The following is a 13648-nucleotide window of genomic DNA, read 5'->3' on the forward strand; positions in this document are numbered from 1 at the left end:
TGGAGTTTTCAGAACAATGTTTTTATTTAAGAATTAAGGGAAAACAAAAACATGAAAGCATAGGAATACACTGACTGAATACAAGTGTCTCGTTTGGTCTGAAATCTTGATAAAGTTCCTCTAACTACTTACCTGAGGTAGATTTAGGTTGGCACTGTCTCAAGAGAACCTCCCTCCATTCCAGAAGTTACCTTCTCATTTTGGTTACAGGCTCCTAAGTGGTCCTCTCCAACCTCAGGTTATTCTATATGAGTAATACCAACACCCTTTTTTTCCCCCATGGTTAAAAGCCCTCAGACCTATTTCATACCCTCAAAGTTTTGGTTGAGGGATGGTCCATCCTTAATTTACTTAAAAGACTAGAGACAATTACCAGTAAGATTAGTTGAAAGGGGCAGGTCATTGCCCCACCAAAGTTACAACTGTGCCCTTCTCCAAGTTCTAATGACTAACAAGTAGCCATAAGGACTAATTTTCATCACCACCAAGCCATACATCCAATACTATTTTAAAAATTACAACTGTCAAATATATACTAGTGACAGGCATGATTTTCATCAAAAAGAAACAAATACATCTTGTGTGTTTTATCACACTGAGCAAGTTTTTATGGTGTAAGAGCTAATAAAATTACTAAAACACATCAGATCAAATAAACTTCCAGGATCTGTTTTCTAAAAGAAAGAAAAAACAGCCTAGAATCAAATTCCTTATCACTATGTTATATCCTCTGACCCTAAGATTATCAAGGTCACCAACCTGTCAATAGGCTCAAAGCTTGGAGCCATACGCAAGGTGGCAGTCTAGCAGCTGGCCACCCCCATGAGTCCAAACGCCAATGCTGTCTAGAGTTCAGGCTCTGCTAAGATATATCAGAGGACCGCAAATATTTATTCACCAGTCTAGAGTACCAAATACTGTAGGACTCTTAAGTATTTATATTGAATGTCTTTTCATCTGAGGGAAGGGGGAAAAAAACCTCACAAGCATGCATTTATAGATCCCTGAATTAGAGTGTTTCCAGAGAATGTTAAAGGTAATCATAATTATACTAAATTGGAGATAAGTGCTTATCTTGAAACCTCTGATGAATGCCAACTCTTTTTCCCTTCTAGCATTTAGAATCCTATTTTACAAGCCAAATGTACACCTTATATTGTGGTGACTTTTCTTTTCCCCAGAAATAAAAAAGTATTCTCTTTCCTTGGCAGAACCAAAATAAATGAAAGGTATATCATTATGAGGCTTGGATTTGCTATAAACAGGATGATGGAGTGGGGGGAAAAAGAAACGCTACCAGCTTTTCAGTCAGGATTCTTAGTCGTTTCTCCATTAATAACGCATCAGTATGTGTTTTACTCTGTGCTGACTCAGACTTGAGTCTGTCAGCCTTCCCTTCAACACTGTGCAAGGAGTTGATTGAGTATATCTTACCATTGAAAGAAACATGATAAATGAAGTCACAAAAATATGGCAACTAGCAAAATCATAATGATCATCCTGGAATTTGCACTTCTCTGTTGATAACAAACAAATCTCTAAAGCTGAAATTACAAATACAAGTAATAATCCAAAAGACATTTTAGGGCGAGGACTGAAGGTATGTCTCAATTCACACCAAGTAAAATGTTGAACATTCTGCCTTATTATGAGGTTGGTCCTCCAAACGGGAAATTCTGGGGAGTGTTTTGATCGAGGATAACTACTCCCCAGTTGTTTAGTTCTTTTCACAACCAGCAGAAGGTTCCCATGCTGGTATCAACACACTAGTCCCCGTTCTACCCGAGAATTAGAAAATCAACAGAGGCAAAGTCAATGTACTTCTTTCCCCAACAGTAACACATGCCACACTTTCTATCTCAATTACAGTCCTTCCTTTTATTGGAGTTCCAAATTTTAAAAACTGAAAGTAAAGCAATCATTCAGTGGTTCAGATAAAAGAAAAGCATCTTTACCTGAGTTACCCATCAGGCCTACTCTGACCTGCCCTAGCTCTTCCCAGAACATGTTTCTGGGAATCTAAACAAAACGGTTTGCATGTCGACTCCATTAAAAGTCATCTCTACTACAGGGGTCAACTAACTATGAGAACAGTTCTTCTCATACCTATTAAATGTACACAGTCCAGTTAGACCTCTATAGAGGTCTACAAAATGCTCTCCAGAGTAGTTTCTTTGGGGCCCAATAAGGTAGAGATTTCCTGCAAGGATTTTTTTTTCCCCCCAGACTTAGGGTTATTTATAGGGTCTTTCACATATACAAGTTCCCTGGTGTACAAGAACTGATCATTAACAGAAGTTTTTCTCATTCTGAGAATTCATAAGGTCCTTCATCAGATTTTTTTTTTGGCGGGGGGAAGGGGGGGGTGCCATGGGTTGCAAACCCAAGAAAGCTCTCCACTTAATGCTTTTGCCACATTCAAGGCAAATACACAAATTTTCACCTGTATGGCTTCTCTGATAGGTAATAAAGTCACAGTTATGTTAAGAGGCTTTTCTCACAACTGTTGGGGTTTCTTTCCAGTGGGGTTTTCTGACGTCCAATGAGGCGTGCATACTGTCTGAAGCACTGTTTCACAGGGCATTAAAAATATATCATCCTCTGATCTGAATTCTCTTGGAATGAGGAGAGGTGAGCATTGCTAGACAGCTTTCTCACATTCACTGAACTTGTAAGTTTCCCACCTGTATAAATCCTCTTGTGGGTGATCAGACATGAGCTTGGACTGAGGTTTTCCAAAAACTCAGGGCATTTGTAAGGTTTCTCACTGGAGTGATTGATACGGTTCTGTAAAGACAGCTCTCTGGTCAAACCATTTCTCAAGTTCCTACAACTGCAGATTTTCTGGTCCCCAATAAAGTCTGAGCTCTGAAGAAAGTCTGAGATTTGCTTTGAGTTCTCCATCTTAAATGAGTTCTCTTACATTGTAAATACATCTTTTTTTTTTTTTTTTTTATGGTATAATAACTTCTTGTCTGGTCAAGACATCTGTGAGGCTTCTGATACATGGGGAGGGCTGAGCTCAAGACCTTTCTCAGCCACATTACAGATATATGGTTTTTCACCGAAGTGGATTGTCTGATGTTGAAGAAGGGCTGAGCTCTGATGAAAGCTTTTATCACAGACACTGTATTTATAATGCAGCTCCTCTGTCTGAGTTCTCATTTTCTGTTGGGCAACGAAGTCCATGCCTAGGAGGAAGCCACTGTCACATGCAGACCACTGATGTGGTTTCTCTTCCATGTGAATTCTTTGATGCACAATAAGGTCTGAACTACAGCTGAAGCTCTTCTCATATTCAAGGCATTTAAAAGTGTGAGTGTGAGTTGCCTGGTGCCTGATGAGGTTGGCACTCCGGGTAAAACTTCTCATACATTCCAAGCATTTATACGGCTTCTCACCTGTGTGGACTCTCTGGTGTACAATAAGGTCTGATTTCTGGCCAAAGCATTTCTCACAGGCTCCACACTTATAGGGCTTCTCCCCAGTATGTACTCTTTTATGAACAATGAAGGCTGACCGGTGTCGGTAACTTTTCTCACACTTATTACATTTGTAGGGTCTTTCACCAGTGTGAGTTCTCTGGTGGCTAATAAGATCGGATTTCCCACTAAAAGCTTTTTCACATTCCAGACACTTAAACGGTTTCTCACCCGTGTGAGTTCTTCGGTGCCTTATGAGGTTTGTACTTCGGCTGAAGCATTTATCACACTCACTACACAGATATGGTTTCTCACCTGTATGGCTTCGCTGGTGGACAAGCAGATCAGAGCTCTGACCAAAATTCTTGCCACAGATATCACATGTATAGAATTTTTTACCTGCATGCGTTCTCTGGTGTCCTGAAAGGGCTAAGTGGTGCCAAAAGCTCTTCTCACATTTGCTACATTTATAAGGTTTCTCATAACTGTGGATCCTCTGATGTGAAATAAGATCTGAGCTTTGGATAAAGGTTTTCTCACACATATCACATCTATAAGGTTTCTCCCCAGTGTGGGTTCTCTCACACATAATAAGAGCTAAGTTTTCACAAAAGTTTTGCTCACGTTCAAGGCACTCGTATATCTGATCATCTATTTGAGTAATCTCATGCACATGAATAAAAATCTTTTTACCCTTCTGAGGGCATACATGATATATTTTCCTTTTTTGAGTTCTCTGATTATATCTCTCTTCTGAAGTGTACATTTTCTATGGCTCTCTCCTAGGGAGTTTTCCACTGGTCTTCCTGACCCATCATTTTATTCACAGTCATTTTCTCGATAAGAACTTGAAAGATACATCTGTTTTAGGCCTTTCAGCCATGAGCAGTTCCTCTTTACAAGTTTCCAGCATCACATGCACTCGTTCTTTATGTGGTATTTACAACCCTGTGAGACAAAGAAGAAATATTATTTATATTTCCATAACTAAAATGCTCAAAATTAAAATTGCTATAGAAAAGACAGAATTTCTGCATCAAATTCCACAAGTGCTCTACATTTTACAGGGGTTGACAGCAGTAAGTTTTTCTCTAACTAAAACAAATCAGCAACACATACATGGAAAGTACCAGGAAGAATTGTTTCTTTAATCAACTCAAGTGATCTCAAAACCAGGATTCCCCTCTTCCCTTGGTTCAACTGAGTAGTCAAGACATCTAATAACTAATATGCCTGCTCTTGAGGAAAACAACCCAAAAGGGACTATGAATACCTGTGCAGTCCTTTCTGTAGAACGTTTGGAAGGAAATGGTTAATGATTATTAGAATTCTCAGTGTAAAGAGAGAGAAAAGTTTCTCTTACTATCATCCTAGCTGTGTGATGTCTGGCAAGTTTCTTAATCACTCTGTAGCTAGTTTTTTCATTTATAAAATGGATGAATGATGGAAGTTAACCTCACATCATTGAGCTGAATAATAAGTTAATCAGTATTTCATGGTAAGCATTCTGTGTTAGCTCTTATAATAACTATTATGATAAAGGGATCTAAGATTCTGCGTTGATATGACCATAAGAGCACAAACCTTGCTCAAAAAGAAAAATGACTGTAGCTAAAAGCCTGGGCTTCAAACCTGTCTTTAATGCCAGGCTTTTCTTTGTACAGTGAAGGGATATGGAACAGGTTTTCTTGTTTTTAGAGGGATGCACATGTATGGAAATACCCAAAGATTGAGCATCTTAAAGAAGTCCTTATACACAGAAAGATCACAATTATATAATTCTCCTTTATAACATTATTGAAAAGGGCCCTGTGCTGAGTCTAACCACTCTACTCCTCCTCCCCAGTAAGGCAGACAATCACATCTTCAAATGACTGGGAGATTAAAAAGGAGAGACAGACAGAAGAGAGACATTGAGGTCTTTCTGTTGTTGTTCTTTAGTCACTAAGTCGTGTCCAAATCTTTTGCAACCCCATGGACTGTAGCCCGCCAGGCTCCTCTGTCCATGCAATTTCTCAGGCAAGAATACTGGAGTGGGTTGCTATTTGCTTCTCCAGGGGATCTTCCTGACCCAGGGACTGAACCCTTGTCTCCTGCATTGGCAGGCGGATTCTTTATCACTGAGCTGCCTGAGGTCTTTCTACTCAGGCCCTATCTTTTGTAGGGCTACACCACTAGATAAGTTAAAGATTCAAGCCCAACAGGAAATACAGGAATATAGACTAACACTAAGGAAAACAATGGGCTAATTCAAGGGAGAAAAAGATAAATGTAATAAGCTATTGTATTTATCAACTCGGAGAAGGCAATGGCAACCCACTCCAGTACTCTTGCCTGGAAATCCCATGGACGGAGGAGCCTGGTAGGCTGCAGTCCATGGGGTCACTAAGAGTCAGACACGACTGAGCGACTTCTCTTTCACTTTTCACTTTCATGCATTGGAGAAGGAAATGGCAACCCACTCCAGTGTTCTTGCCTGGAGAATCCCAGGGACAGCAGAGCCTGGTGGGCTGCCATCTACGGGGCTGCACAGAGTCGGACACGACTGAGGCAACTCAGCAGCAGCAGCATTTATCAACTAACAATGATATACTAAAGAAGAAACATGAGAAACTGAAGGGAAGAAACACCATTTTCCATATCCTTCACACTTACTCTTTTCAATGATCATTTCATGTTTGACCGTCTCATATATTCAAACCCCCTCCTCTGTGACCTAAGGAATAAAAACTGATGACTGTGCTTTATATTTTACTGAGAAAAATCTAAGGAAGGAAAAAAACAAAAACATAAAAACACTTGCACGTGCTCCCACCACAACAACCAACCTCTTGCAAGTGTGGTCATGCACCCCATCTTTCCTTTCGTTACCATGGATGACAAACTGCCCCCGCTCAATCTAAGGACAATCTGTTGGTCGGGGTACTGGATTCCACCCCCTTTTCACCACAAGGACATCACTCCTGCAATTCTATCCTCTCTCTTCTGCAATACCAATTTGTTCTTTTCTACTGAATCATACTAATCAGCAAACTAGCTGTTGCCGCTCCTAAAACAAAAGCACCAACAAGAAACTTCTCTCAACCACTTCATCCTCAAGCTACTTTCACTTCTTTCTCTTTACAGCAAAATTCCTCAAAAGAAATAAATCTGTTCATTGTCTTTAATTCTTATCTTAAATCTTATCAAGGTTTCTGGAACATACTACAAATACTCGCTTTCACTGCTCCAACAAAACTGCTCCTATTAGAACCTACAAGCCCCTAGGAAATCTGACTCCTAGCTACTCCTCTGACACACTTCCCTGCTCTTCTCATTTGTACTGTATGCCAGTCATCTTGCTCTCCTTGCTTTTGTTCAAACAATCCAGGTTCACTTCCATTTCAACGTCTTTATGCTTGTAAGTCTCTCCCTGCTAAAGTGCTAATCCTCAAGATCTTCTTCAAGGCTCCCTTTCTCATCTCACTCTAATCTTTGATAAACTGTCATATTCTCAGTAAGGCCATAACTGACCATCCTATTTTAAATTATGACATCTCCATCCCAGATGACCCACACATGCAACACCCCTCCTCTCGTTTCATGTCTTATTTTTCTCCGTAGAATGTAAGCCCCTTAAAGGACAAGGATTTTAGTTCATTTCATTTGTTGCTGTTTCTCTAGCACCTGTGACAGTGTCTGGCACAGAGCAAGTATGTTCACATATAATGAGGTACTCTGTAGCTGTGGAACAGGATGAAGGTTACTTTTCTGAACTGATGTGGGGCAGTTTTCAGGATAAATTGTAAATTTTAGAAAGCACTGGTGTAAAACAGTATGCTATATTTTCTGTAAGAATGAAGTAGAACTTAAAAAAAATTACACATGGATCTATGCATGTGGTCAAAAAGAAACTCACAAAAGACAGAACTAATGAGTTTGGTTATTACAAGGCAGATGGAAATGGGATCAAAAGGACAGGAAAGTGAAACTGGTACCAAAGGGTGAAGGAAAGAGAGTCATACTCTTCTTTAGTACATATTTTTGTAAAAACACACATTTTAACTTTTTAAACTGTTACATTTCACATATTCAGTAAATAAACAAACAGAAAAGTTAGGGGAGAAAATAATTAAAATAGAATTCAAATAAAAACAAAGAGGTCTGTATTTCAAATTAATAATAAAACCACCCAGGAGGGAAATAACTCAAAAAATTCTGTAATACAGTATTAGAATTATATAAACTCAAACTAAAGATAAATAGAACTACAAACAATTACTGAACTATAATTAGTAGGAGTTTTCCCCCATGTTGATAAAGGTTCACTACTTAATGCACAGACTAGGAATGACAAAATAAGTAAATATAAAGGCAAGCAGATGTCTCACTGTCAGACAAGGGAGTCAGAAACATAGAAAAGAGAAAGGCTAGAATGAACTCTGTATCTACAGTGTTTAACTGGAATTAGAAGTATCAGTGGGAAGTCAAAGTTTTGAAGTATACACAGAAAAAATAGAAATGTTAAAGTATTTTTTTTTTTTTGGTCTCCTAATGTCTGCTGAGAGATCACAGAAACAATGAAATCCCAGTAGTAACGAGCATACCAAGCACTCAGATTTTGGTTTCTAAACACCATTTCCCACTGAAAGTAACCAGGGATCACTGGAGAAATGACTAATTTCAGGGTTTAGAAAGTACACAACGAACCTGGAACATCTTGTTGTTCCAGAAAACAAGGAAGTGCTCAAAGAGTGGTGATAATATGCTAAGAGGACCAGAAGCCTCACTGAAGGGGCTGCCACTACACAAATCTGCAACAAACAACATCAAAATAAATACTGACAGTAATAAATTAGTAATACAGTAAGAATCGATGAATCCATACTCATTTAAAAAGTGAATAAATAGTAAGGGAGAAGGGAAAGTTTTTTCCTTTATTAAAGAAGCCAACAATTAAATGTAGACGAAATGATGGAATTAAAAACATCACATGTCTAATCAAAAGAAGAGCAACAATTGTTTCAGGCAAAAATACAGTGGATGAAAAGTTTTGAGAATCAGGATATTTACACAATCAGAATATATCTCCCCATTAGACATTTAATACTTACAAAGACAAAAAAAAGTAATTTCACAGAAACCTGGAAGATGCCATCTTAACTAATGATCAGTTAACATCATCAATAACAAGATATAAAATTGTCTCCTAATATGATACAAAGAGAGGAACAGAACATTAAACATTGTAACCTGAATCTCATCAGGAGGAAACTCTAGACAAAGCCAAATTGAAGGAAATTCTGCCAAATAAATGGCTTAAACTTAAAAAAAAAGTCAAAGTTATGGAAGACAAAATCTGAGGATATGTTCCACAATAAAGACATGACAATTAAGTGAAATGGGTGATGGTGGATTGGATCTTGGACAACAAAAATAACTTGTTTTTCTTTTCCTAAAATGACATTAGTGGAACAACTGGCTAAACTCTAATAATGTCTCAAGACCAGATAATAGTATTATATGAAAGTTAATTTCCTAACTTTGATAACTGTAATGATAATAAAAGAGAATAGACTTGTTTTTAGGGAATAAAAAATTAAGTATTTAAGATAGGCTTTTTCAACTAGCATTCTGGGAAAGAATGAAGCCCTATGGAAAATGATTTGAGTAACTATTTTTTTAATTCTCCCAAAGATGCATATAGCTAGTAGCACTACATGGGAGAGAAGTTAATTCATTAAATACCTATGACTTTAGGATTTAATTCTCTTAGGATTTTAGGGCTTAGCATGTCTTAGGACTTTAGGACTTAATTCTCTCATCATTTGAGATGAGGCATTATGTCTGTAACTTACTCTCACAAGGTTCAGAAAAAAAATATACACAGAGGTACATGTATGTACAGAGGAGTAAGTAGACAGACTCATAAAATAAATACAGTAAAATGTTAACATTTAGGGACTGTGGGTGAAGGGTGTATGAGCATTCTTATATTATTTTACAACTTTTTGTAAATATGAAATTATTTCAAAATTTAAATGTATCTTATCTTGTGTTTTAAAAACATGGGAGCTGAGAGTTGGTATACTACGCTAGCTAAAGTTGAATGTTCAAACCCTGGAATCAGATTTTGGTTCGAATTTCCACTGTGTTCTTTTGTAGCTATGAGAACTTGGGTAAGTTACTTCCTTTAGCTTTTATTTCCCTTTTGATAAAATAAGGAAAATACTATTACATGTCTTAAGTAGTTGCCATGAGAACTAGGATACTGTCAATAAAGGACCTGGCTAAGGACCTAGGTGCTCAAATTAATAGATGCTCAGTAAATGGCAGGTTCTATTATTTTCTTAATTCCATCTTCACAAAAACCCTACCGTTTCTTGAGGTAATCCTCTGTGCCTGTCTTTTACACACAGCCTTGTTAAAAATGCATTAAAATAATTAACTAAATAATAAATAATGAAATGACTCAATCAGTTAATGATTAATATGAAGATTATGCAAAAACTAGAAAAAAAAATTTACAGAGAAATGTTAGAAGGAAAAGGAAGACTTCAGAATCACAGCTATGTAAAACCCTGGAGTCATGCATACAGCTACTATAAGACAGTGGCTTTCCGGGAGTTCTATCTTATTAAAATGTGTACTACTGTTAAGGTCAATAGGAGAGTTAGAGTATAAACACAATTCTGAGCGTGGACATAGCCTGGTAAATGAATTATAATATTCCCTAATTTTATCAGTTCAGAGTGTATATTTGCCCTAAATAGCCAATAATTTGTAGGGCACCAAGGAAAAAAATTAAAAATAAGGAAACCATTTTCTTAGTCATATTTGAGTCTTTAAGATGGATGTCAGCACCTAGAAAATAATATACAGTCTGGCTGTCAAAATTTAAAGTAAATCATGATACTTCCCTACTGAAAAATACTGTAACTGTTTCTACCACACTAACAATAAAACCTAAGATTCTTACTACACCACCTAATGTAGTTTTTCTGCCTCCCATAACACATCAGAATCTTTACACTTGCTTTATCTACCTAGAATGCTTTTCACCCAAGGAGTTTGCTCCTTTATTTGACTCAAGTCTCTGAAAATTATTTCCTCAAAAAGAGGCACATCTTCGCAACTTTAACTAAAATAGCTATGTCCCCTTAGCATGTATTATTTCTCTCCATAGCACTTAGCATCCAACTTTGTGGTATTTTATATCTGTTCATTTGTTTCTCTCTATTAGAATATAACTTTCATTATGGTTAGGACTTAAGTCTTTTGTTCATTGCAATATTCCTAGTGTCTGTAATATGTCTGTTGAATGAATGAAAAATATGAATGAATATCAGAACCAAAAAAGAGTCATCATTATCCTCTAAGCCTCAGTAGCAATCTAGGCTAAGCTAACAGCCCTGGCTGTTTCAAATGGCAAACCAAAATATATCCTTCAAGTCTCAGCTTCAGAGTACCCTATGCTAAGAGGTTTCTCTTATCTCATCCTAGGAAAAGATTGGTTCTTACTTCATGGCTAAGATTGGAGTGCACAGAACAGGCAGGCTGGCGGTAAAAGTCCAAACAGACAGGCTGAGTGTAGAACTTTAAAGACCAAGGCCATCCTTACAGTTAAAGGATGTATGGGACAAGCAGATTAAAGTCAATAAAGCACTATCTATTAATGCTTAATGTATCAGGCCCCAGGCTAGGGATTATCTCATTTATTTTTCAATGATTACATGGATTATCTCATTTCATCTTTCCAAGATTGTAAAAAAGGTATTATGAGCAATGTTTGTACCTTAGAGAAAGAAAAATGATACTCGGGGCAGTTAAATAACTAAGAATTCACAGCTAGTAAATAGCAGAGCCAGGATGTAAATATCCATCCTCTGACTCCAGGGCCTGCATTGAGTATACTGTCTTTTGGGGGCTGCAAATCAATCATGAAGGAATAATTAAAAGCCTATGGTGAATAAGCATGTTGGAAAGGAGTAGAAAATACACTAACATTGGTAGGCAGGGTTACCTCAGGAGCTAAGAAAGGGTCATGATCTTCTTTCCAAGTATCTTCTCCCATTCCTTCTTGTTCTCCTCCAGTTTCCCTCACGTGTCCCCTACAACTCCACCATTTATATAGAAACACAGTTTGCTATGCTACTTACCGTAACAAGAAAGACTCAAGACTGTCTTCCTTTCAGCTCCAAAAGGTCTCCAGTCCGTAGTTATTAACAATACTCAATTCTTCCCTCTCCTGGAGGAAAAGTCAAAAATGTAGAAATTTAAAATTTTTGTGAAATTTTAAATTTTTCTGGCGCTGGACATCTAAAAATTGGTTCCCTTTACTTCCCAGTCTGGTAAATATCTTTCAATCATAACTTACCTCTTTCCCACCTCTCCTCACATTGTTTTCTCCCAGAGAGCTCTAGACAAAATATTGAGAGTCCTTCTGGGTAATGACTAACTTCATAATAAAGCCCTGAATCCTGTTCTACTTGTTTCAATTTTTCGCCTCTGCTAAGTGTATTATCTTAACTTCTTAGATCAATGACCCATTCTTCTACCACTATAAACCTCCAGATGCAGTTGACAAGTGCATATGACAAAGTTGTATATAATGTCGGTTTCCAATAATAATTATGGGATGATTAAACCAGATTCTTCTGCATACAGACTAGATGAAACATGACCGATCTCTGCCTTAAAGATGGGGATGGGCGGTGGGTGGAGAACTCCATTCAACGTCCTTGTTTTTTTCCCCCAGAGTGAAAGATACAGATCGCTTAAAAAAGTGCCCGGCAGTGTTTACTATTATTATCTCCAGGAACCATAGTACTATGCTTCTCTTCTTTCAACTTTTCATTGACCACCTTTCAGTCCGCCCTCAGGGGGGTTTCAGATCCTGCACCGTCGAGAGGAACAGAGGCTGCTCCTATCAGGCAGAGGCCGAGGGGTCTCCAGTCCCGCCGAACCCCTCCACACATCCCTGGGCCTCGCAGGCCATGCCCCTCCCAAGCCCCGCGGGCCGCGCTTACCCCGGCTGCAGCCGGCGCCGCCCCTCTGCCTGGGAGGGCACTTCCGGTTACTCTCCGGACACTCGGGGTTTGGTTTTCCCTGCGGCCGCAGGCTTCGGAGGGTGAACCTAAGGGCCCACCTTCGGGAAAAGAAGGAAAGCAAACCTGGGAGGCCGACGAGAGCCAGGAGCATCCTTCTTTGCGCGGCTCGGCGAGGGTAGCTGAGGCCAGGCCATCCAGTATGCGATTTAAGGGCCAACAAGGCCAGCTAGCTTCCCGAGCCCTTTCAGCCCGGCTGGGAAGCGGCCGGCGCAGCCCCGCCCCCGAGAATCACATGATCTCCCCGGTTCCGAGACCAGGGCGCTCCATCCCCGGCCTCTGGGCCAATAGGGACCGAGCCTTTGAAATGGGGGGCGGGGCCCTGGGGCGCCTGCGCTCCAGGGACCGTGGTGTTTCGGGGGCGGAGCTGAAGAGGACTGTGCTTAAGGATACTTTCTGATTCTGCGGAGGTATGCAGGTTGACTAGAGGACCCCACTGCCAGCTTGTCTAAGAAGAAGCAACCCTGTGTATATTAGTTTCCAACTTCTGTTCTCTTTCTTCAAGGCTGTTGAAAGAGAACTGTAGGCCAGAGTAGCGTCACAAGAGATGGACGCCTCCGACCCTGGGGAAAACACCCGGGAAGGATCTGAAAGAAATTGAGGCTCCCAAAGCACAGTGGAAGCGTTCCGTCACCTAAGATGTGGCCAGAGAGATGGATAAAATGCTTTAAAGAGGGGGTAGTGTTGGCTTTTTGTGGGTACAGGAAACTGCAGAGGAGAATAGAACTCTGTGATTGTAGGATGTTTCCCAGTCCTTTATGATTGTGTCCAGGGCTGGAATCAACTTAAGTAATCACGTTTGGGCTGGAGCAGAAATGAGTTTTCTTTCAGATTGAAGTAAATGTATCTATATCTACGTCTCCCCCTGCTCAGTTGTTCAATGAAAAAAAGTTTCCTAAAAGCCCTCCGACATCAAAGGGGAAGAAAGAGTACTGGGAATATAGAGAACAAAGACTTGAATTGGGAGAACAATACTGAGATTAGGGAGTGGTGAGGGCATCATCAGTGTCTTAACACTCTTCAGTTCAGTTCAGTCGTTCAGTTGTGTCTCACTCTTTGCAACCCCATGGACTGCAACACGCCAGGCTTCTCTGTCCATCACCAACTCCTGGAGTTTACTCAAACTCATATCCACTGAGT

General features: G+C 39.4%; 1 protein-coding gene across 3 annotated transcripts; it reads right to left on the bottom strand.

The window, feature by feature from the left end:
- ZNF322 (zinc finger protein 322) lies at nucleotides 1-12745 on the bottom strand. Of its 3 annotated transcripts, none has more exons than XM_006047998.4 (3): nucleotides 12575-12745; nucleotides 11561-11649; nucleotides 1-4370 (listed from the first exon to the last, which is right to left on the bottom strand). In XM_006047998.4, the coding sequence occupies exon 3, from the start codon at nucleotides 4186-4188 to the stop codon at nucleotides 2980-2982; it is 1209 nt and encodes a 402-aa protein (XP_006048060.1). In that variant the 5' UTR covers nucleotides 4189-4370; nucleotides 11561-11649; nucleotides 12575-12745; the 3' UTR covers nucleotides 1-2979. The 3 variants fall into 3 exon arrangements, with proteins under 3 accessions (XP_006048060.1, XP_006048061.1, XP_044794201.1); XM_006047999.4 differs by having other exon boundaries at nucleotides 12431-12745; XM_044938266.2 differs by lacking the exons at nucleotides 11561-11649; nucleotides 12575-12745 and adding an exon at nucleotides 6078-7500.
- Between the last annotated feature and the right edge of the window lie 903 nt (nucleotides 12746-13648).

This window comes from Bubalus bubalis, chromosome 2 (genome assembly GCF_019923935.1).
Source record: "Bubalus bubalis isolate 160015118507 breed Murrah chromosome 2, NDDB_SH_1, whole genome shotgun sequence".
Lineage (NCBI taxonomy): Eukaryota > Metazoa > Chordata > Mammalia > Artiodactyla > Bovidae > Bubalus > Bubalus bubalis.